The sequence below is a fragment of the Melanostigma gelatinosum genome, assembly GCF_949748355.1.
Source record: "Melanostigma gelatinosum genome assembly, chromosome: 8".
NCBI classification, from domain to species: Eukaryota; Metazoa; Chordata; class Actinopteri; order Perciformes; family Zoarcidae; genus Melanostigma; species Melanostigma gelatinosum.
Window position 1 is genome coordinate 17,280,510 of NC_136641.1, and position 25,240 is coordinate 17,305,749.

Sequence of the window (25,240 nt, forward strand, 5' to 3'; positions counted from 1 at the left end):
GACGCACCGCACTCATGTCATGTGTTGCCTCCTGAGGCATCAAACATGGAGCTATTTACTTTGCACATGCAGACACATTAAGTATATTAAAGCGTGGAAATATCTTCAGGTTCTCCATATTGTGTGCATACATGTGAGTGTTTTCACTGTACACACTAATGAACAGACTGTGGATATCATTTTCGTATCAAACCATACATAATTAATGTAAGATAATGTTGGTTATAGCCGTTTCACGTCTAGAGGACGTGTTTAGTGGGCACGGGAGAAGTTTTTTTACCACTCGGTCGATACCTTTCGACGTACCGATACCCAGGCCCTAGTTCTGTCCCTGCACTGTTGTGGTGTGATCGGGCTGTTTGAATAGTATGTAGACTGTTTCTAGTGTTGATATTTAGAGCCAGTTTTTTTTAACGAATTACTTTCTCTTGTCAAGCAACAGAAAAAAAACGGTATTCATGCTTATTTTATTCAAGCAATATAGTAAACGTCTGAAATAAAGTTTATCATCCGGTCAAAGGGTTTTGGTTTCATATTTGCAAGATGATTCAGAAAGTATGAAATCAAACAGCGAAGTACGACTGTACAATCAGCCATTCAACCGCTTTGGTCATTGCAGCCTTCTTCAGTACAAGAAACCGGCCTAGATGTGTGTGCAACATGCTGCAGTGTGCCACACTGTGACGAGGCTTTCCTCACCAGAAAATAGACTGTTCTTTCTACGCCGTCTATCGCGACTTTCTGCAGCAGAGCAAATACAGTCCTGTGTCGTCTGTGTTGTTATACCAACAGTTGAGTTTACAAAGTGTGCGACACCTGAGATGTGACCTGCAGATGGTACTCTATCTGAATATCTCTCACCTTCTCTCTCACACCTACACACACACACACACACACACACACACACACACACACACGTGAGTGGGGTGCTAGTTTGTTTAAAGTAGGTCATGAGGGCAGTGTTGACCATTACAGCCTCTGACTCTGGCAAGCAGCTTACCTCACTCGCTATTAATACACAGACACACACACACACACACACACACACACACACACACACACACACACACACACACACACACACACACACACACACACACACACTCACAAATGTCAAGCAGGCAGGAGATCACAAATGATGCATAACTTAACACATTAGTGCTGACATATATTTACTGTATGTTTGCATCAGTGGTGGCTGGTCATCAAATAATTGGGGAGGACAGGAGGAAAACTAACCTACAGTGTCAGAATGTTTTATTTAGTTCAGCTTGGCTGATCTTACAAGATCTTTTAAAAACAATCACTGCGGCTTCTGGGGGGGGGGGTGTGTGTGTGTGTGTGTGTGTGTGTATATATCACTAGAAACCTGTCAGTGAATTGCTGCCAGTGCAGCAGTCTGCCGGCCAAAATGGGATCCATTCCCGGGTGAGCGAAGTGCAGCCGCAGGTTGGACTGCCGCATCCCTTGTAGTCCTGCTGTAGTCCTGCTGTAGTCCTGCCGTAGTCCTGCTGTAGTCCTGCCGTAGTCCTGCTGTAGTCCTGCCGCATCCCTTGTAGTCCTGCCGTAGTCCTGCTGTAGTCCTGCCGTAGTCCTGCTGTAGTCCTGCCGCATCCCTTGTAGTCCTGCCGTAGTCCTGCCGTAGTTCTGCTGTAGTCCTGCCGTAGTCCTGCTGTAGTCCTGCCGCATCCCTTGTAGTCCTGCCGTAGTCCTGCCGTAGTCGTGCCGTAGTCGTGCCGTAGTCCTGCCGCATCCCTTATAGTCCCTTGTAGTCCTGCTGTAGTCCTGCTGTAGTCCTGCCGCTTCCCTTGTAGTCCTGCCATAGTCCTGCCGTAGTCCTGCCATAGTCCTGCCATAGGTCCAACCCGGACAGCTGAGCCCAACATGCCACTGCACTACGCTCACCTGGGACTGGATTTCAGCAGGACTGCTACATTAACTTTTGCGTTGGCTCACTGAAGAAGCTAGCAGCTGCTCGATAAAAATAGGGGAACGTATATCTGAAAAAGGAAAATTGTAAAGGCCTTACTAGAGTCCACTTAAAATCAGTAATTCAAATGTTGATGGTATGTATGGTACGTTACAATTTATTTTATTTTATGATACTGTCGCTTTATTGACAGTTTGTCTTGTACAATCTGGCAGAGAAATCATCATTTTACATTCAATTTGCAATATTGTATTCTAAATGTTGATTGGTAACGACACCAAGGAAGTGCGTCCTCCCTTGGAGAATCATTTTACATGTTTTGCCCAATCTCAGATTAGCATGAAAAAAATGGAGTGGATCCGGTCTGCTCTGCCTTTGTTTAAGGTTTGTTCGTCTTGCTTTGGATTACGGAGCCTTCTTACTCTTGTTTTACAGCTTCATTGGTTGATGCCTTTATTTGCGGTGCAAAAGCTGAAAAAGTAGGAAAAAAACAACCTTGTTCTCAAAAATAATGTGCGGCGCTTTTTTAATATTTCTTTTAGAAATATTGACATGTGATTAATCGCTGGAAAAAGGAAAATGTCCCTGGTGTAAAAAGGTTTTCTCACACAGAGCTTGTTCTTCTGCGGTCTAAGTGTCTATCATATTCATGTTTTGGCCGGCACAAGTTAGAGGATGGAAATGAGTGCACGTGTTTGCAGTTTACTCATTGTGGAAGAGCTTTTCCAACACAAAAGCATTCAGCTTCATCCCTCCATCCCTCTCCATCTATAATCCACTTTATTCAAGGTTGCACAGGTGCAGAAGAAGAAGAAGAAGAGAGGGCAGAGTGAGAGGAGAGAGAAAACGAGGAGGATGGGGTGAGAGAGGAAATTGGGAGAGAAAAGAGCAGCGCTGAAGGGAAGCCAAAATAAAAATGATGAGAGAGAGATGGAGCGGGAAGAGGGGATGTGGGAAATGAGAATGAAACGGATGGAGTGCAGAGCTGGAGTCAGAAATAAGAAGAGGGAAGAAGAGAGGCAGTAAAAAAGAAGGAGGGGTAGAAAAAGGAAGAGCATGAGGAAGGGCGAGGCAGAGCAAAGAAGAGGGAGAGTAAATGAGAAGGGAGAGTGTGGGTGAAAGAGAGGAAGAAAATGAAGAGCAGAGCCAGAGGGCAGAGGAAACACAAACAGGAGAAGCATAACAAATAGGAATGTTGCAAGAGGAAAGGGAGTTTTACACGCTTGCTCCTAAGTATATCTGGAAAAACCCTGAACTGCTCCGTTACCTTCACATTCATTCTGCATAATGCAGTATTACCCTTGAATATTAGTGTAGCAGTGTTTTAATAATGAAAAGAAGAATTATGTATATGCGTTACACCTGCAGGCTAAGAGACATGGGCTGCACTGATTGTCTTCCAGATTGTGGGTTTGAGTCTGTATGTTTTTGTCTTTGTCATCTCTCATCCAACTAAAATAGAAACTAATCAGGGTCCAATTAAGAACCTTTGAAGAGAACAGCAGCAATTGACACCCCTCCCCTACAAATACTTTTGTTATATTTGTGTCTGTATGCTGCTAAATGTGTTTGTGTCCCTCCCACTCAGACATAATGGTGTGTGTGTGTGTGTGTGTGTGTGTGTGTGTGTGTGTGTGTGTGTGTGTTGAGTGCCAGTGGAGAATAGGCAGTATGTTTCCATGTGCACAACAACCAGTCAAGGCTTTTAGCTGGGAAAAAGAAAATGTATACCTCCACAGTCACACACATAGACACACTGAGCCTGCATCACTTCATACATCGCTTCATCCCCTCCAACCATCCCCCCTCTCTCTTTCCTGCATGCTTTCATTTTGTCAGTTCCTCCTTTGTCTAGCCTCTATCTCTTTCACCCACACACTCATATTCATGCTCTCTCTCTTTCTCTCCCTCATCTCTCAAACGTCTTGTTTCTTTTTCTTTGTCTTCTGTTCCTTCACTTCTGCAGCGAGGGAGTCAGAGATGATTCTCTCTCTCTCTCTCTCACATTGTTCTTCCCTTCCTCTCCCCCTCTCATCCCTGAGCTCAGCTTCATGTCACAATGCGTGTTTGTGTGTTCGTAGATGGTGCAGCCCATCAGAAGCATTGTTCATTTATTGTGGTTCCAAAAGTTGTTTCTGTCTGTGCTGAAGTAGTAAAACATGTTACCAAACACTTAACTGGTGGTAGTATCTCCTGCCAAATATGAAGTACACAGTATCGCTATTTAAAGGACAAGTCATGTGATATTTTATATTTTCAACAAATCCCAGGACCTCCAAGAGCTCCATTGTCCAAAAACTTTTTTAAACAATGATAACCAATATATATATATAGATATAGATAGATATATATATATGTATTTAGTGGTGTTGTTGATGGATTCAGGTACTAATCTTGATATTTTAGTGCAAAGTATTGCAATTGAACTTAATTTGTGTTATAATTATGCGTAGAAACTGCTGTCTACTGGTTGAGATCGGCTATTGCAACTGAATATAGCTATTTGCTGATCTGGAGGCAGGTGACGTAGATTTCCCACGAACCCTCCCCCCCCCCCCCCCCCCCCCCCCACCACCCTGCACCCTATTATAAAGCCAACGTCTCCCAACTCTGCAGACTGCAAGAGAGTATAGTATCAATTAGCCGTTAACCTTACAATTAGCCTGTGAATCGCTAATGTTAATCACTAGCATACACATGTCCCAGCAATGGATGTATGAAAAGAACTGGATACAGCGTAGGAGGCGCCGCACCATACATTACTATCACAGGTTGCTCTGTGGCACATGAACCATTCAGATGAAAATATCCAGATCTTCTAGCGATCTCTTCGGAGGGGCCCCGAGCCTGGAGCTCTGCAGCTCGACCCTTCTCATTTTTTTAGACATTCAGGAAGTCAGTTTATTATTCCTATATATTTTAGCCTCTCCTATCCCTTCAGGCTAATTCGGATTTTTATTTTTGTGCCATATTTCCACATTTCTACCACAAACATATGTGTGACAGCTGAAGGAGCTGTAGCTGGTGATTTACAGTATATTCAATACATAACGATAAGAGCCTTCAGGTGAAAAGCCAGCTGCTGTATTGCCGTGTTGGCTGAGATTATTTCCCACACTATCTTCTCCCCTCTCCTGCCCACAGGATGCAATATTAATTGAGGGAAAGTGGTGTGTGTGTGTGTGTGTGTGTGTGTGTTACAAAGAAAGAGACTGCTCATATCCAATTCATCATCTATTCTTTCTTTTACTTCCCTCCTCTTCCTCCTGTCCTGGGAGACAGAATGATGATCTTTTGGAGTTTTTTGTTTTATCTTGTATGCGTGTAATTTATTCAATTAGATGCACTGTATTAAGATTAGTTCAGTCATAATGTGGTCATTAAACTCGTTTTTTATGTTATTTCCTCAGCTATCTTATAACAATTAACGAACATCCTTTGTATCCTTTTTTATTTTAAAGGGTTAGTTCGGATTCACAAAAACTGTTGTTGTCAAAGGAGTATGCTGGCTTTGAAGAGAGGATAGATAATTGCTTCAGTTCCCCGTCGGAAAGGGCTGCCTGACAGCAAGGTAAAGTGGTGGAAATATTCTACATATAGCCTACACTTTAATTGATATGGATTTTTTGTAGGTGTCTGAAATACGTTTTACTGCTGACGCCGTCCACAGCAGATCATTGCTTTAAATAAATCAGTCTGTCTCGGCTCTCAGGATCTCTCTCTCTGATCATTTAGATTTGACCAGGATCGTATGCCTCAACAACACTTTGAGCCTTTATGATCTAAATCTGGCTGAGGTTGTTTCAAACTCCAAACAGTTTAGATTTAGATTTTTTTTTATTTGACCTTAAAAGTTGAGGAAAAGCTGAATATTATGTCGATTGTAAATAAATCTTAAATATAGATGTCTCCTTGTGTCTCTTTTGCAAAGTTTTCCTCTGCTGGCAGTGTATGTGTGTGTGTGTTACAGGATTTTGTGTGTGTGGTCTTGCTTTCAGTTTCTCTGATTGACAGGAGGGAATTGGTGGAGAGGATTACATATCATTAAGCAATGAGATTAATCTGTTCAGCTTGAGATTGCCATCAGCAAGATTAATTCTGCTGCTGATAATGAGTGACAATGAATCCGTCCCCGCGGCTCAACTCGACTCATATTTGGTAGCAGGTCCTTTTCTCTGTGCAGTGTTTCGAATGTGGAGAGTACCTCCTCAGTGTCGGCGGATTTCTCAAATCCGGGTTGAGCGAATTATAAATTGCGGCCGCTATTGACGGTAGCTTGGCTATTTGAAAATGGCGGGACTGTGCAGGATGTCCCATGTCGCGCGAGTGATGATTGACTAAACAGTGGTCTGCAGTGTTTTGACTCCACCTTCTAGAATCGGCTTGGAGCCTCCACCGAGAGACAGTGAACAGAACGGTAAAGATTTCGGCCGAACGGCTGAACAGTGAGCTGAAACTCACGATGAAGCTCTGTGAAGCCGAGAGGAGCTGCAGATTCAGCTGATGATTCATCACCACCAGAGGCACCTCTCATATTATCACATTGTTTTTTTCATTGCAATTTCATATATTGTTGTTAAACAAGTATTAAATATAGTCAGGTCGATTTCATTTTTATAATAGAACAGTAAATTAAAGCTAATAGCACAGTTTAAAGCCACCCTGTGGAGTTTACTTGTGTTACTCATTGTACTGTCCTTATGTCTGATGGATTTCCATCCTGACTCCACAGCAGTGAATGATATGGAGAAAACAGGACGGTGTTGAGAACCGCAGGCTACATTTAAATAACAAATGGTGCTCGGAATGTGTATGCTAATCATCATCATAATTGCTGAAAATTGATGCTTTTAATATAGATAATTACAGTCTTTGCACTTTCCACATTTGCATATATGTGTTTTGTTGACGAGGCTGAAATCAGGAGAATGATTTTCGAGCAATTGAGAGTAAACAAGCCATTCAAGTCATTCAGTTCAGTTCATCGTGTCTCTCTCCGTCCTTTCCTCGTTCCTTTTTCCTCTCTTTCTCCTGCTGCTGTCGTCCCTTCCCTCTCAGTGTGAGGGAGGCATGGGGCATGGGGCTAATTTCACTCTGTAATTCAGTCCATAAACAGGTCTGAAGGGACTGATTTTTGGCATGTCAGATAGGGCTGGGCGATAAATCGATTTAATCGATTAATTCGAATGTGTGCTTTAAGGCGATGTGTTTTATTGAAAATCGAGAAAATCGCCCCCACCCCTCCCCCCCGTTCGGTTCCCGTAGTAGAGTGCGCGCGCATTGTTTACAAACTAAAACAATGGCGGCCAGCAGCTTCACTGCTGGCCGCCGCCGCCACCTCACAACAACAACCCAGCATTTTGGAGACATTCACCAACTGTACTCCGCATGCGAAGAAGAGTGCCCGGTGGAAAGCCATCACGGATGCAGTCGCGATGTATATCGCAAAAGATATGGTGCCCATATACACCGTGGAAAAGCCGGGGTTTATTCACCGTCTCAAAGCTTTGGACCCCAGGTACGTGCTACCAAGCCGTAAACATTTTTCTGACGTTGCCTTGCCTCGGCTGTACAATAGTACACGCCAAAGGATCTCTGCGGAGCTGGAGGGGATGTCATTCTACTCCGCAACAACTGACCTGTGGTCCAGCAGGTTGACCCAGACACCGATCCACTTGACTGGTGGAAGCGTCACCAACTTAACTTTCCAAGGCTAAGTACTTTAGCAAAGAAATACCTCTCTGTGCCAGCTACAAGTGCCCCCTCTGAGAGGCTTTTCAGTGTGTGGGGGGGGGCATTGTTACATGCCACTGTGCATGCCTGAAGCCAGAGGTAGTAGACAGGCTTGTCTTCCTGGCAAAAAAATTTAGAAAAAACATGCACTACTGTTTAATACTGTTGGTTATGTTGTGAATGCACTTGATTTTGTTTACATGCACTTATTTACTGTGCAAAATATGTTATGTTGATGTTAGATCAGATGTTGCACTTTTGAAAATGTGAATGTTAAAGGGTCACATACATTTTATTTCATGCTGTGTTTGTATCAGTGTATTCAGTTAGAAAAGCTTACTGTAAAAAGTTACATTTGCACAGTTGTTTACAATGGAAGGCTACTATTTAATGCCATTTAATGTTATGTTTAATTTAATTTTATATTTAAATGATTCAGGCAAACAAAAGAGTGACCAAATACTTTTTGTATACTACAGGCACCTTTCTACAATGTTCAGGTTTTGTTTGCACTTTATTTTTATCAACCTACTTGGGAAAATCATCACAAAATAAAAGAAAATTGTTTTCAACAGCTTCTGTCATCTGCAAAAAAATTTGGGGGAAAAAAATCGATTTAAATCGTGAATCGGATTTTTTGTAAAAAAATCGGAGATTTTTTTTTTAGGCCATATCGCCCAGCCCTAATGTCAGAACTGGTGGTGTATTTGATGTTGACTGTATATTAGTAGATAGAAGTGCTTCAAATTTTTTATTTAGGTGGTGACAGACTGTGACCTCCAGGATGCACTGGGGCGGTTTACAGCCGAGTGTGAAGCGGTCGATATGAGAGTCGGTACCTCCGAGTCCGAGGCCATGGTTCTCCGAGTTGGGAGTGAGTTACCGCCCTCAGCGAGGGAGTTCTCATATCTGTGGGGTCTTGTTCATGGGTGAGGGTAAAGTGGAGCGTGAGATGGACAGGCGGAGTTCTCTACCCCTACAATCCAACCAGGGCATGTAAGACTTATACAAAGAGGGTTGGTAAATTAAATGAAAAATCGCCTTAAAAGTGTCCTACGAAAGGCACACGTAAACCTAAAATCTAAGAAATTGTACCGATCCTGTGAACACAGAACTTTATTTTGAAGAGACACGAGCGGAGAGTGACACACCATCCCTGAAACTTCTAAAACAGACTCCCAGAGCGTCATAGTTTGAAACGTGGGGGCCATTGACCACGAGGTGTTATTTGACGAGCAGGAAGTGAGCATGTGTTTTGGCCAGAATACTACCAGTATTTCACCAGCACATGGCTGGTGGTAGTTTCCCAGCCTGAAGATGAGGTCAGCTGTCCATTAGGGTCAGGAAAAAAACAACACGAGTCCTAGGAGAGAGGCATCCTTCCCTCCCGGCCTGAGAGAGAGAGAGAGAGAGAGAGCGAGAGAGAGCGAGAGAGAGAGAGAGAGAGAGAGAGAAATTGATTGTGTGGTTTCTGAGAGAGGGATGACAGAGGATAAAACAAGCAGTGTGTTTGTGTTCCCTGTGGGCAGCCTGTGTGTGCTGCATTGTGTCACATTGGCATCGTGGCTGGCTGGCGTTGTGCTCATCCCATCCTATTAGCTGGTTGACTGACTGCCCGGATCCTGCATTACTCTGCTGCACAGAGCGCTGACTCTGGATTACAGCATGACAGCTATTATCTCACCTCATTATCCTCCTCACCTGAGATGATGAATTTCATCATCGCGTAAAACACTGACGCGGGCTTCCCCTGCAAGTTGCGCAGCGTAGCACTTGGCTCATTGGGTTTGTGTAATTGACAGTGCAGTGGTCGTACATCCACATGTTTTTAATGTAACTTTGGATACCTGCCAAGAGTTTGAATACTAGATGCTATACTGAAATGTATTTGTCGAGAACAATGGTTCTTAAAGTGAGTGGTCGTCTCACTTTAAGAACCATTACACAGAAGAAAACAGTCTAACTCAGACATACTTAACACCAGGCATACGTCAGCTACTTCACTGCAGAATGTCAATTCTTAAACTTTTTAGTTTCAGTTCTTAAAAACACTGAAGCAGAATCTGGCTGACTTCAGGGAACTGCATCTGAACCGATGCTTCTTGGCTGCAACTTTCTTCTGTCAGCGTGCTAATTAATTCCTGTGTCTATGTTCGTTTAAGGAGGAGTGGGGTTGAAGTTTAAGTGTGTGTGTGTGTGTGTGTGTGTGTGTGTGTGTGTGTGTGTGTGTGTGTGTGTGTGTGTGTGTGTGTGTGTGTGTGTGTGTGTGTGTGTGTGTGTGTGTGTGTGTGTGTGTGTGTGTGTGTGTGTGCGTGTGTGTGTGTGTGCGTAAGCAGTACCAGGCTGTGACAACAGTGTCTTTGTTGCCCCTCTGCTGACTGTACCATCCTCGTATTCTGCCCTGTATACTGAGGAGCCCTCCTTCTCTCACACACACACACACACACACACACACACACACACACACACACACACACACACACACACACACACAAGCACCAAGCCAATGTTTGGTTCACCCCAGATTATCAAAAAGGAGATATTTCTGACTTTTTATGCAGTACGTTTCTGGCAGCAAAGTGTTGACTCACTCCGTCTGTTGAAATATGGTAAAGTGTGATATTTCTTCACCTATCATATTGCTTTTAGACAGATTTAGTAAATAATGCTGCAGGAAATTTTATGCTTTAAAAGGGTTCAGTGACGGGCAGAGAAACACGTCGGGCAACTCGGTTAAGAAATAGCCAGGCAGGTCAAGCAGAAAGTAGTTCAGTCAATGTTAGATCTTCTGTCAAACTGCCTCAGCATCGTTTAACTGCAGTAACACTGGCTTATTTCTGTGGAAATGACAAGCTGAGAAACTTCAGGAAACAGTGGAGTTGCAGAATCTTTGGTTTGTGCCAGTGGCAGATGGTAACAACCCGGTGTGAACCCCTCCACCCTGCTCCTCCTCCTCCTCCTCCTCCTCCTCACCAGTGTTAGCTCCAGCTGTAACAGACACACACACAGTACCAGGCTCTACCAGACAGTCATGGATGGTCATCTGTAGTGCTCGCCTCCTTCCTGCCTTCTCCATTCTTTATGTGATCCTCATCTTACCTTCTGTGATGTATTGATAATAATCAAATAATCTGTTGTTATAAAAAATGGGGGGGGGGGGTTTCAGATTTAAAAAAAATTGTTTTTAAAGAAGTGGTGCCTCATAACTTAAAAAATATAGTTATTAAAAAATAAACTTAAAAATAGAGGACATTATACATATACAGAAGTTAAATTGAGGGAACTCATTTGTATTGTTCTTGCTGTTTTATTTCTCTCATATTTTAGCATCGACTGTTTTTTATTGTCTGATTTTATTGTCTATTTGTTTAAATATGTTGCTTTTTTTGTAAAGCACTTTGTGCGACATCTCTTATGTAAAACGTGCTCCACAAAAAAAGTTTATTATTATCAAATACAGAACGGAGGGACAACAGATGGAGCGTATTTCTCTCTGTTATATTCAAACCTGTAAACGTTCGTTTGCCTTTGCATTTCCCCCGCGCTGTCTCTGCCTCCGCAACGTTTGTAATGCACACATCTATGCTCCAGGGGCAACGGAGACGGTGTCACGTCCTGTAATTCACTACATGAGCTACACGAGGCGCAGCATTGGCTGACTTACTGCTCTCACTTTAGGATATGTTGTCACATCTGGTTCTCTGCTGCAGTTTACAGCTGCCTTGAGAACAGCAATCAGAGCGGCCCTCTGTCTTTATCGCTCACTATCTATCTTGCTCTCTCAGATTGATCAGGCTTTTAGCTATCACTTTGCAAACTTGCCCTCTCTGCAGAGATATCATCGATCTGCTACAGAGCCAGGGTTTCTAATGCAGGGGCTTCTAGAGAAGGAGATTTTTTGTGTCTGTGGTTGTGTCTGTTCTTCACGACCCGACTTTATACCATATATGATATACCATATGATTATCTGTCGGATTTACCGACGCTTCAAATGTGTGTCCGGTGAAATCTGGTGGTTGGTTGGTGTGTGTGTGTGTGTGTGTGTGTGTGTGTTGTCCAGATGGCCCTCTGTAGGCTCCATGCTGGTGGACTATCAACACAGACTCATTGGAGATGGCAGGACACCTCAAAGACATTAGAGGACACACACACTGCAGGAGGCAGCTTTACTCTCCCTCTCTTCTTCTCTCTCGTCCTCGTGCCCCCCTCCTTTTTTTTTATTCTGTGTAGATGTTTACGGGATTCATACAGCTTGTCTGCATACGGTATATTGTAAAGCTCCAGTAGGAATATGCATATAATGCTTATAGATCAACTTATAACACCTCTTCCTCCTGCTCTTTATGTCCCTCCTCTTCTCCTCTCTTTCACAATAATATTGCATTAATCATCTGTAAATCTCATATCCATCGTACTCTCCCAGAGTCCAAGGTGATGTCTTCGAATAGCTTGTTTTGTCTATAGAGATCCTGAGGAGCATCTTCAGCACAACACAAGCGTCTTCATGCATGTGTGTTGTTCTTTCTTCCTATTCTCGTAAATACGATATCTCAGGAATGCCTGGGGGGCAATTCTTAGAATTTGGCACCAACGTCCACCTGGACTCAAGGAGGAACTGATGAATATGTGTTGGTCTCAAGGTCACTGTGACCTCATAAAACACAATTTTGGCCTTAACTCAATAATGCAAATGCTCAATATGACCATTCCACACAAATGCTCAATAGGATAACATGATGGAGTGATGACTGGTTGGTGGAGGCATACAATCTGCTGTGGGAATACAGATTTTTATAATGCAAGGCTGTTTTCAGTCTAAACTTCCTCTAACAGTCCAAAACTCAAATATATTTTTAAGTTTACAATCATAAAGTAAAAAAAAAGAATACATCCAATAATCATATTAAGATGCTTCAGAGAATATTTGGTGCTTGAATAAATAATCAATGATCTAAATTGGTTGTTGAGAGTGGGTAAAGTCACTTTATGTATTTAAGATACAATACAATACAATAGATTCATAAAACAAATCTTGGAAAAGAATACTTGTGACAATGAACCAGGTGGTGTGTTTGTGTTCATGCGAGTACCAGCTGGTCCCGTCAGTGAGGGAGACGCCACCATGTGGAGGAGGGAGACAAAAAGAGCTCAGAGTGGCCTTTTTCAGAGGAAAGATTGTGTGTGTGTGTCTGTGTGTGTGTGTGTGTGTGAGTGTGTGTGTCTGTGTGTGTGTGTGTGTGTGTGTGTGTCTGTGTGTGAGAGAGAGGTGGGTCGTTGCTATGAGGATGCAGGGCAGGACCATGTTGCGGCGGTGCGACATGCAGGCACTGAGAGCTAGCATGCAGCTCGTGCCGCGTTTTAGCGGGATAATCCATTATAATCCCACACGGGGGAGTCGCCGGCTTGTTTCTCCTCCCCACCTCCACCCCTCCTTCTTCCCTCTTTCTCTGCCACAACCTCCCCTTGGCTCTCCATCCCTTGGGATAGGGGGCTAGGGAGGAGGGGGAGTGAAGGAATTAGCATCTGTTACCACCACTCTCGCTCAGGTTAGCTCCTTTGGGGAGAGGGGTGGGGGAGCCTCGAGCTGTCACTGCGTAGTGAAGCCTCAAATGAAAAACGACAGGGGATGACCCATTAGAGCCTCAACCCTCCCTTTATATCCCTCCATCCATCCTTCCATCTCTCCCTCTCCACTCCTCCCTGCTCCTTTGTACTTCCCTCCAGTCTGCAGACTTCTCTGCCTCATCTTCTCTCTCTGAATCAATGTTTCTCTCCCTTCTCTTTCTCTGTTGATACTTTTGTTTTGTCTTTCCCCTCTTGCTGTCCTCTCTGCCATGTTCATCTCATTTATTTGTATTTCTCCTCTTCCTTCCTTTCATCCCTCCTCAGGTTTCCACTCTCCTCTTCTCCTGTTTACTTCTCTTCAGTCCCAGATCCATCTGCTTCTTTCCCCTGCAGCCCTTCTCTACTCATCCTCTTAGTTTTACTTGTCTCTTTCCTCTTCCTCTCATTCCTGCTTCTCCTCTACCTTCTCCTCCTCCTCTTCCTCTTTTTCTTCCTCTGCAGTCTACTCATGCCCAGGCTGCTAATGACACAGAAATCGATGCAGTGCTCTTAATAGCTGACAGATAATTGTAGAAATGTAAAAAGCACCACAGGTCTGTTGTTGTTGTTGTTGTTTTTCTCGATATCAGGCATGTGGTGAGTTGTATATGTTTTGGTGTTTTGGTGTTTTGCAACCTATCCGTATGCGTTCACTTGTTTCTGTTCATACGTTTTAAATGCCACAGAATCCATCCACCTGTATGCATAAAGGTGGTATTAAAAACATTGTAAACTCTTGAATTTGTCTTCCTGAGAGCCGTAGATGCCCGGTGTGACCTTATCAATACACAGTGAAATGAAAAACTTCAAATTTCAGCCACATGTTTAGATTTATTTGTGTGAATAGTTAGTTTGACACTTATCATGTTGTGTATTGAGGGCAACAATTTTCACATTTGCAATAATAAATCAAGTGCACACAAAGCTAGTGTATGAAATGTTCGCTACAGGGCAAACTGCTGTCGACTGAGTCAACGAGGATCTGTGTCCTTCAGTTATTATTTACGATTTAAAACCCGTCTTCTGCTGATGGAAAACATATTTGCTCCCATGTGATTTCTTGGGTTGACTTTAAAAGGGCGATAAAGAAAGCTCCTGAATGAAGAAGAGGAGTTTGAGCGTAAAACAGAAGTGAAAGAACTCAGATAGATAAGTCTAAGATAAGATAGAGAAGTGACTAGGAGAAAAAAATCACCCCCCCCCCCCCCCCCCCGGGCTTCTGTTTACACGGCCAGCGCATTAAAGAAACAATCTGCTTCATTAATGGCAAGGTTTTTAATCTGCCCTATGTAAATCAATGCACAAGTGCCCCCATCACTACAACAGAGGCATTGATTTGTTGCTTTCCCCCCTGTGTATGGCTGAAATGTAAAATATCTTGCGACGATTATTAAATCACATCGATCGAAATATGCTGCTTTGCTCCCATTCAGAGCTACACCCAGGTGATATATGTCTCCTTTTTTAATTAAAGGGCCGTTGCTCTCAAGTTCACAAGGACGTATATCTTCTGTCTGATTAGAAATGACTGCGAGTTGACATTACATGTGCCATTTGGTGGATGCTTTGCTCCAAAGGGCAAAGTATCATCAGTGCATATTGGATATTTTCCAATATTTAGGCCGCAGATGAGACATTTTACAAACTATCGTTAGCGGTGGAACTGGGCTCAGATAGTGTCCGATGGCTGCGCAGCCGCCACCAGTCACACAGGGACGCACATCGGCGTTTTACAAAGATGCTGCATGAACACAATGAGGTCGAGCAGCAGATCAGCTCTTTGGTTGTTTGAACTCTGACCTTTTTTTAATTTATAACTGAAATAATAATCCACTTAAATGAATGAAATGCAGTTTCCAACCCTTCAATTTTTTTTGAGTCTTTTTCAAAGCTTCGGCGACCTCCAGTGGGGCTCGGGACCCAAGGTTGGGAACCAGTGTGTTATAAGAGTAATGTAGGAGCGAGTGCATGGTAAAGCGAGAGGGAGTGACTGTGGATGCGCTCAGAGCAGACAGCTGTTGGTGATCTGAGCAGAAGAGAAATTAGCAGTAAAGTTTTTAAGTGGTAGTGAATATAAAGTGTACGTTTTAAGACCCGACCCAAAGGTTCCTTTGTCTTGGTACCCAACTGCTGGCATGTTAATAATTGTCATGGGGTGCAGCCTCAGTCAGCACACTGACCAAACACGGTCCAGCTATATACTAGGTTGCAGCCTAGTCTTCATCCTCACGTTCACATAATTAACTAAATGCCAGCAGGCTGATGACTTTTGTACCTTTTCAACCTTGATGTGTTTTTTTTCACCCTTGAGTGACAAAGCAAGAGGGAAGTGAATCGAAAAGGCGGAGACAAGCGTGATTTACAACATGTGAAGGGCCGCGCACAGTAACACACACCCACTTTGAGCTAACAGCTTGATATAGTTAATACAACAGCCGTACGCCGTAAACACAGAAACACACAACATGCAGAGACACACCTGCTCTTGGACACACACTCAATATACACACACATTGATGAAGATGTGTGTTGCCATGTTCGCTGATGCAGCATCTTCCTCCCAGTGGATTGTGGATTGAACAATGACTGACTGTCAAAGTCGTGGTCCACTTGTCCTGCTTCTCTTTGGGGACACACCATCTTTTAGCCCTATGTACTGTATGCATGTATGTGTGTGTGTGTGTCCTTGATGCAAGAAGACATTTTACCTCTTAAACACACCTGGTATCTGTCAAGACTGCAGGGAAAACACAGAACACTGCCATGCATCACAGTCACTGCACTCCTACCAGAGACCTGGACATGAGGGAGTGGTGAGAGAGGAGAGAGGGAGTGAAGGAAGGGTGTGACAAGGAGGTGGAGAAGGACAGCGATGAACACGCTGGAAAAGAAACGGTAAAAGAGGAGGGAGAGAAGGGGAAGGAAAGACAGGAAGAGGGACAGGTGGTCATGTAGGTAGAGAGTGAAAGGTCCCACTTTAGCTTTGCTCCGGTGTGTCCTTGACAAATGATCCTTGTCATCAAGTGTTGAGTCATGAAAGAGAAGAGAAGAAGAGAATTACAACATTGACGTGTCAAAATGTCCATAAAAACAGGTGCAGGATTTACTCGTCCTCAACACTGCACAGGATTAAACAACAAATTGGTGTGCCTTTTCGTTCTCAACACCCCGCTTCTGTCAAACCAGACTGTTGTGTCTTTGCTATCATGTAGTGTGATAGCGGCAGAATAGGTGAGAGTAGAAAAGAAAGAGAGGCAGGAAACAATACCATGGGGAATAGAGGTAAAGGTTGAGGAAGGCTGCAAGAGAGACTATGAAAAGAGAGAGAGAGGCAGCTCCCTGTTTAGCAGGTGTGTACAGAGAGAGGAGAAAAACAGAAAGACTAGACGGTGAGAGAAGCTGAGGAGGAGAGCAGGGATCCCTCGCGGTTCTGTCATGGAGGGATTGAGGGATGCAGAAGCAGTGACAGCGGTCTTGCTGCTGAGGGGGGGATTTGTGTCAACGCGGCAGGAATTAGGTTGGCCTTCGCCACCACGCATGAATAGTCTGTACACACTCATAAATACAAGCCATGCTTTGCTACCTCCAGGTCCCACAGCTCACTACCTCTCATTTCCCTTTTTGTTCGTGCTCCACTCCCTGTCTCTCAATTTCAAATTCATGCTTTATTAGCACGAACATGATTAATCATTAATACAGCCAAATCAGGCCGGGTTGAAGATGTAAGTGTAATATTAAAGAATGGAAGACAACAAATCTAGTCTGCACGTTACGACACCAATGGAAATACTCTTTACTAGACAACATAGTGCGATATACTAATCCAAATAGATAAATGATAAAGTAAGATATGTATGATAATGACGAGAACCAAAAAAGAAAAGATACAATCAAAAAAATCAAAACATCTCTGTGCCGATCCCTTTGACTTAATCTCTCTTCACCCTTCCCCGTCCCATCCCCCATCTCAATCCTCCCTCATCCTTTCCTCTCTCTCCTCCTGCTGCCCCCACCCCGAGCCATGACCCTCTGCCTCGCCTCTCCTCCACCTCCTCCTACCACCCCCCTCCTGACCTCTTTCCTTCTGCCTGGCTATGCCTCCCTCGATGGTGTAATGCCCTCTCTCTCACTCTCTCTTTTTCTCTCTCTCTCGCTCTCTCTCTCTCTCTCTCTCTACCCTGGTGCCTCTCTACCCATCTCTCCCTCTCTCCATGCAGCGATATGGGCTCCACCCCTCCCTCCCCCGACGAACGAATGACACAGTCGATACCATCCACAGCCCCCACTCTCTTTCTCCATCTCTTCTGCATTTTTCTTGTGCTGTTGACTCATTGAAATGACCTCCTCTTCCTCTGTTGCCTTTTATTTCCTTTCTCTATCCTCCAATCATCCTCAATTGGAGCTTGCTTTCATTGTTTCTATTTCAACTCATTCTGCACTGTCTCATTCAGCTTCTCTCCATGTTCTGTCGAAATCTCCCCATTTATCCTTTTCCATCTGTTTGTATGTTTGTGATGCTAGAAATATTATAGAGCATATGAATGCAGCTCTAATGAAACAGTAAACCACATATCGGGTAAAATTGGAAGTTGCATGCAGGCTCCATCGTTCCTCTCTGTGCCTTTGTGAAGGAGGGAAAGTGTCATGTGTTCCAGGACTACGGACCAGAAGTCTGTTCAGATCACAAAACCTAACAGTCCGTTGGAGAGGCATCCATCCTGCCTGCCAGTTAGCTTGCTTGGCATAGACCATTTATTCCATGATCACTTATTTAGTAGCCTGTCTGTCTTAAAAGAGATACAGAGAGAGATAGAGAGAAAAAGATCATGAACCTGCACCAGCAATACATACTGAAGCATTTAATACTTTTCTTTGGTGTTTCATGGATCATCGATCCTCAAAAACAGTTCATCCATTCTTAGGTAATAGTTCACATGCAAAGGTTTTTAGCAGACAGTGGCTCAGATTGCACATTTAACTTGCGTATAATTACATAGAAAACTTTTTTATCAAGATGTAATACAAGAACTGTGTGTTCTTTATTCTGAAACAATTTTCCTAAAATTAGATGTAAAAAATTCACCACATGTTCTTTGCTACAGTATTGCAATAGATTGAATCTTAACGCCTGTATCATGATGTGTATCGTATTCTTGCAAATATACAACCCTATTACTTATTGATGCGTAAGCAGTATCAACAATTTATTAATGTGATATTTCATGATATAGTCAAGTGCTTCTACTCGTGATAGTTAAATACACATTTTTGAATTGTTGTTTTCTTACTTTTACTTGAGTAAATGATGTGAATACTTCTTCCACCTCTGCCGACTCCCCAGATAGGGAACTACTGGCCTAGAATTGAAATATCGGAGGAGGAACTTGACTATGTGCAGGAGTGACGAAGCGAACTGCACAGTTCAAGTTAGCTTTGTTCTGGTTGTAGCTTTGAATTGAAACGCATGCTCTCACACTGTCCATGGTAAAACAAAAATGGCATTAATAACGATGACAAGGTTAAGAGGATGTTACTGTGATTCAGATAAAGTGGGAGGAAGACGAGCTTGGTAATGATGATGACGATGAGGCGGTGGTGGTGTGTTGAGGTGGGGGGAGGTGCGTCTGTCATAATGCAGGGTGTTGACTGTGTTATTGTCTGGTCAGGCTGCAGACTGGATGGGGTTAATCAAATAAACAGACACTGCTCCACTCGACCCGTAACTATTGCCTCCACAGCAGCTGCATGCAGTCTCTCTCTCTCTAAGGGCTCGCACTGCATTTCCCTCATAACACAAAAAAACACATCTCTGGTGCGTTGGAGGAACAACCCAAGCTGAACCAACCATTTGTTAGCCACAATGTTCTCTTGTACACCCTCATTGTAATTGCTGGTATCCGTGAAGGCGTAAGCAGTCCTTGGCTTTAGAATGCTTTAATAATTTGAGGACTCATTATTTCCCTCCCACCAACAGACGGAGATTATTTCCTCTTGTCAGACTCGTTGCTGTCACAGCCCCACTGGCTACAGGAAGACAATAACTGTCCCCCAATTTCATTCCAGCTGCGAGAGAGATGTGTCTGTTATGAAGGCATTTCCTATCTTACTGATGAATGATCATTTTCATAATTCCCTTGCATGAAAAATACAGGGGTGTACACAATAACATGAACCCTTAAGCAATGTCGAATAGAGTGTGTTGTGCACATAATATCACTGTGAAGTCAGAGTCAAGTCAGTGGTGGTGTATGATGATTTATGAGTCTGTAGCTTGTGTTGTTGTCATAATGGAGGATTGCATTAGATTAGACTGTAGGTTCATTATGTTTTTTGTCTCCCTTCTATACAAATGCAGCATAATGCGATCTCACAGTAAAGCATGGAGAAATAATATTATTTTGAACCCTCGAACAAAAGCAGAGAAGTTTTTAAGAATGTCATTCACAGATGTGGCTGCTTCATGAAGGAAGCCTGCCATCTGCTGGGCCCTTTAAAATAGCCATGAAATGATAGTATGAATGTGGCTACTCAGGGCTCACGTACACGCATAACAGCGATCATATGACGTCATTATAGGTCTTTGAAATTAGTTTCTACATTTGCTGTGCATGTTGTCGTTCCATGCGGCAAATGCACTGACTGCAAAAAACATAGAAACATGATAATAGTAACATGATGTACGTAATGCATGTAGCTTATTGTCTGTGTTAGATGTCAAAGGTAACGATAATTGCTTGGCTAATAATTTAATGAGAGTATTATCTTTTGAAGTTTGATTATTTTTCTTATGTTCATGTAACGTTAAGGTCATCCAGTTATTATGACCTATATCTGGCCTGAGGGAGAGCAGAATGACAAGCTTGTTCCGGTGTCTCTATGCTTGTGGAAAGCCTGGAAAGCCCTAAATTTCCATGTTGACGGATTTACTTTCATGTGTAGATTCATCTATGGCCTACACAGACGTTATAAATATGAGCTGCATATTTGTCCCTTCTTGTTGTCAGTGTCATTCTCTTATCACATCCCACTGAACACACGGCTCCAGCTGTGTGCTCATCAGCTGCTGGAAATAAACACCACAAATATGAAGCAACAACTGTTTAGCAACAGAAATACGTGTTTGTCAATCTGTGAAATTGAACCTCTCCCTCTCCTTTCAGAGGACTCCTCATCAGAGAGCGGCAGTGGAAATGGCCTGCCTGCCCTGACCCCTCCCTCCTCCGCTGTAACGGACGGCACCATAGTCGGGGAAACAGAGGTCATCAATGGGATCGGTGGCCCAGCCCCACTGGACTTCAGCACGCCTACTTCCTCCTCCTCCTCGTCCGAGGACCAGCAGCCGATGAACCTCAGTGACCCTCCCCCTCAGCGCCTTCCCCTGTCCACCTCACATCTGCCCGTCACTGTGTCGGCCGCGGCTGCAGCGCTGCTCGGAGCGCTGCATCCCAGCGCGCCCGAGGAGCTCCGCAGGAAGTACCCACTGGCTACCAAGTCTCCCCTGGTTCCACACCCTGCCCTGCCGCTGCCGCACACACACACACATAATGCACACACTCCCAACACACACTCCCAGTCCCACACACACACACCCGAGCTGCGATTGGACCGAGATGTCAGGGACTACGGGGGCAAGGTGAGACCACACAGCAGACATACACATACATACAGACTGTGCATACATATACACGTACAGGTGATTAGCTCTAATACTCAGGGATATTAAAATAATAATAATAATTAAAAATGATTGCAAAGCACTTCGAAGCATCAGTCACGAGGTTGACAGCTTTTTATTTAAAATGCTGCACGTCCATTTATTAAAGATCAGGCAACACTAACGTTTTTAGTGTTTTACTATTTGCAGAACTAGTGGTGGCTGTGTAGGATTGTTCCACCTCGTGTGATCCAAACATTTCCATTAACACCACAGCGTTAAGTCCAAAAGTCAACAGCAATGGAAAAAAAGGTATTATAGATGTAATAATTTCCAAAAAATCACAACATGTTTTCATTTAACAAAATATTCGGCTTCAATCCAAATTTGCTGGCGTTTAGTCTTTCAACAACGTTCACTGAGGTGGAAGGTTTGCTCTTAAGCTTCTTAAAAACCTCAATAGAAGCTTTGAATGTAAAAATAAAATCCATTCTGTACAGCCCACAACAAAACAAAACAAGCCAGTCTACAGGGCATAGTGCCAAAGACTTAACTGATGGCTTATCTGTGTGTTCAGTCCCCACAGTACAGTTCGGGTGGCAGTTACGACAGCGTGAAGATGGACTTGGGTGCCGAGGACCTGACCACAGGGCGCCAGGGCGGCCCTGACGATGATGACGATGACCACGATGACCACGATGACAACGACAAGATCAACGACACAGAGGGAGTCGACCCAGAGAGACTAAAGGCCTTTAATGTGAGTCAGATACAGTGTGTTGGGTCTCACATGATGTCCCACTGGGATCAAGTAGGTGTTTCATTATATTCATAAAGAAAAAATATTGAAGACCTGACAATTCAGTGTCATTGAGCACACAGACAAATAAGACACTTAAAATACACACAACTTACAATAAGGCACAAATTCTTCATGTTTTGTATTTTCAATTAACCAAATGACTTTGTGTAATGGGAGGTCAGAGCTCTAAAGCGCTAATAACCATATAATAACTTTATAAGGCTTTAATCTGTCAGAGCTGTGTTTTTGTCAGCTTCCCTGTGTACTTAAGTGGCCAAGACGACAATGAATGCAGCTTTAACACACATACAAATATATGTAAACTGTGGTGAAGGAAGTAGCAGTGCCACAGTGTAGAAATACTCTATTACTTTATATACTGCTATTCCCCCTTTATCTTATCTTATTTATCCTTTTGATAATACATAATAATAATAATACATCATGTCTAAATAAGTGTTCTGGACGTTAGTATAAAATGGAAATATTCAGATAAAGTACCTCAAAGTCACACTAAAGTTCAGTACTTTCCACCACTGCGTACACTCGTACTTTAAGACGACGACTAAAAGCAAGGTATCCGCGGCTACGCTTTTCTCTAACAGCCGTGTTGACTTCCTGCAGATGTTTGTGCGTCTGTTTGTGGACGAGAACTTGGATCGGATGGTTCCCATCTCTAAACAGCCCAAGGAAAAGATCCAGGCCATCATCGAGTCCTGCAGCAGACAGTTCCCAGAATTCCAGGAACGCGCCCGCAAGCGCATCCGCACCTACCTCAAATCCTGCCGACGCATGAAGAAGAGCGGCATGGAGGTGATGAGCCTGTTAGCTTGTCCGTTAGCGGGGTGTCATCTCAATATTTTCTGTGACAGCTGTGACTTCAGCATATTTTCACAATTGTTTTCCATGAAATGGAAAATACACGTTATAGTTCCCCAGAAATGTGTTGTTTGGTCTGACCAACAGTCCAAAACCCAAATTAATTCAGTTTTTGAATTATATAAAACAGGGAAAGACAATACATGTTGTACTAGAAGTGAAAAATGTAATATTTTCCAATAGTTGCAGCTCTATAACAAAGTAAGACATTTAAAGGACTGTAATAATCGTAAAATAAGAGTATTTATTGCGGTAATAATATCAATATTTTTATCAGTTGGCGCTCGTTTTTTAAACAGTCAACAAATTTAACGTTTCTAAGTTGCAGCGGTTGGGGAAATGTGTCACAGAAAGCTGTTAGGCTGAACTCATTTAGTTACAAATATCATTAAAGGGAATGAATGGCACTGTAAATAAACAAATATGAATATATAGCTTGTTGTGGTAGTGTGGGTTAGCACTATTGTGTTATCAGATGAACTATGGACTGACAGTTCATAATTCAAACCGCTTCAATCGAACCACTGAGTAGACTGCAGAGGACATTGAACCAAACAAGTGGTTTTGCCCCTTACATGACTTTCATCAGTTTGACATTAGCTGCTGATTTCTTGAGTATATTTACCTTATAAAAGATGTCTGTCATCCCAAAGTGGTGGCCAACATCTATTTGTAGTTCATCTTTGACTCCATGACTGATTATTCCTTTCAGTATCTATTGTCTCAGTAGGCAGAGTTAGTTCAGTTAGCAGAATATCAAGTGACAAACTGACTTGCAGGGACTACTTGGAGCAATTAACTTAATACTATCTCAGTACATTTACTCAAGTACTGAACTTAAAGCTGGAGTGTGGAACTTTTGTCTCCCTCCTCTGGCAGTGAGAGTCATTACCATACGGGAGAGAATGGCGTATGAAGTATGGCGAAAGCGACAGCGGAAAATCCTAAGAAGCATCCAGGAGCAGTTTCTGGAGTGAATGCTCCAGATAAAAAAGAAACTTGGAAGGATCAATACTCAGAGGAGTGGCTTGTCACTGAAACGAGAATAGCAATTATGTCCGTGTGGGACCCTGTGAACATATACTGCTGCTAACTTCATATCCCCCCCCCCCCCACACACACACACCACCTCTGAAATTGTGTGACAGGCAACAATCACACTGACCATAAAGATGAGCCAGTCATTGAAATGTCTTTGCTGCCCCCAGTGGTGAAGCATCACGCTACACATGTATTTATACACAGTACTGTAGTCATCAGCGAGGTGTACTTCACTGTAAACTGTAAAGACACAATGTGCCTTTAGATATAATTTGCATTATGCTCTATAATCATAGTAAAGGATGCCCTCTGGTATATTATAGTTTGTATACATTGGATACCTCAGCATATGTACCGGTACTAAATAAAACAATTTGTCTCTCTAATGAATAGAAAACAACATGAAGCTCATTAGCGCTCTTATTACTCCATGATCATTTCAGAAGGCAGAGCTCTTTGCGTGGCTGAAAGTAGTGATAATAATAATAATGACAGCTTTATTTATACAGCACGTTTTAAAACATTTTACATGGTTGAACCAGGAACAAAAATATTTTAGAACTGCAACAATAAAATCAAACAATATAGAAATAAAATAGAAATACGACAAACAAAACGATACCATGAAACGGATAAGATATAAAAATAAAATGGTGCGCTCGCATTAATGTAAAGCTTTGATGAAGTAAACCTTTGCAGTTGAGAATTAAAAGTGGAAACTCTTTCAGCTGTTTCTAACAGGTATTTTCTTCATGTAGTGTTCCTGCCATACACAAACAAGCTGAAGATATTTGTTACGTGTGTCATGTACTGTTCATTAGATAATCACATTCATTCCCGTCTAATGTAATCGTGATTTAACTACAACATAAGAAGCACAGTCGGTATCCTCCTGTATGTAAATCCACTTGTGTTAGTTGATGGCATAACCACCTGTCGCTCTAATTCACTCAATCATTTAATTCCATGATGTCATTGTGTCGTCTGCAGACCCGTCCTACTCCACCTCACCTAACCTCAGCCATGGCTGAGAACATCCTGGCTGCCGCCTGCGAGAGCGAATCACGCAACGCCGCAAAGAGGATGCGCCTCGATGCCTATCATGTAAGTGTGTGTGTGTGTAGCCTAATTCCTATGTGAAAAGGAAAAAAACATTACTTGATGTTTTGCATTTGACTAATTAAATCTACATAGAAGCCTCGCAGGCTCTCTTCTGTCCGACCAGTTCAGTAATGAGCTGTTGATTGAGAATCACTGTAATACTGAGAGAAGTGTGTCGTTACGCCTGCAGACCTGAGTTGTAGTTAAACAAAGAGAGTTAATGATCAGTGGGTGAAGCCAAAGAATTGCAGTTAATCTGCTTAAGTGAGCATTGTTAGTTGTTAGTGTGTTACAAACTGCAAAACACAATCCAGCCACGCTGACACATCGATCTGATCCAGTAAGTTATTAAGTTATTATTCTACAGAGGAAATACTGGTTGATTTTACATTTTGTGTTCACAAAAGATGACTTTTTTTAAATCACCATGATCACTAGAGCAGCACTCGGAGAGCGCAGACCTCAACCAAGGCCGTTTCCAGAGCTGAAAAATAAT

The 25,240-nt window shown here is 43.0% G+C and overlaps 1 protein-coding gene across 1 annotated transcript in view; it reads left to right on the forward strand.

Annotated features, from left to right (window-relative positions):
- LOC306780695 (nucleolar protein 4-like) overlaps positions 1-25,240 on the forward strand; it is a gene marked incomplete at both ends in the record, with an annotated part of 127,572 nt that overhangs the window by 100,407 nt on the left and 1,925 nt on the right. Inside the window, 4 exons of the mRNA XM_079273130.1 lie at positions 20,428-20,900; positions 21,499-21,681; positions 22,348-22,536; positions 24,634-24,747. Of these exons, the coding sequence (XP_079129256.1) occupies positions 20,428-20,900; positions 21,499-21,681; positions 22,348-22,536; positions 24,634-24,747 (959 nt within the window). The remainder of the gene's footprint in view (positions 1-20,427; positions 20,901-21,498; positions 21,682-22,347; positions 22,537-24,633; positions 24,748-25,240) is intronic.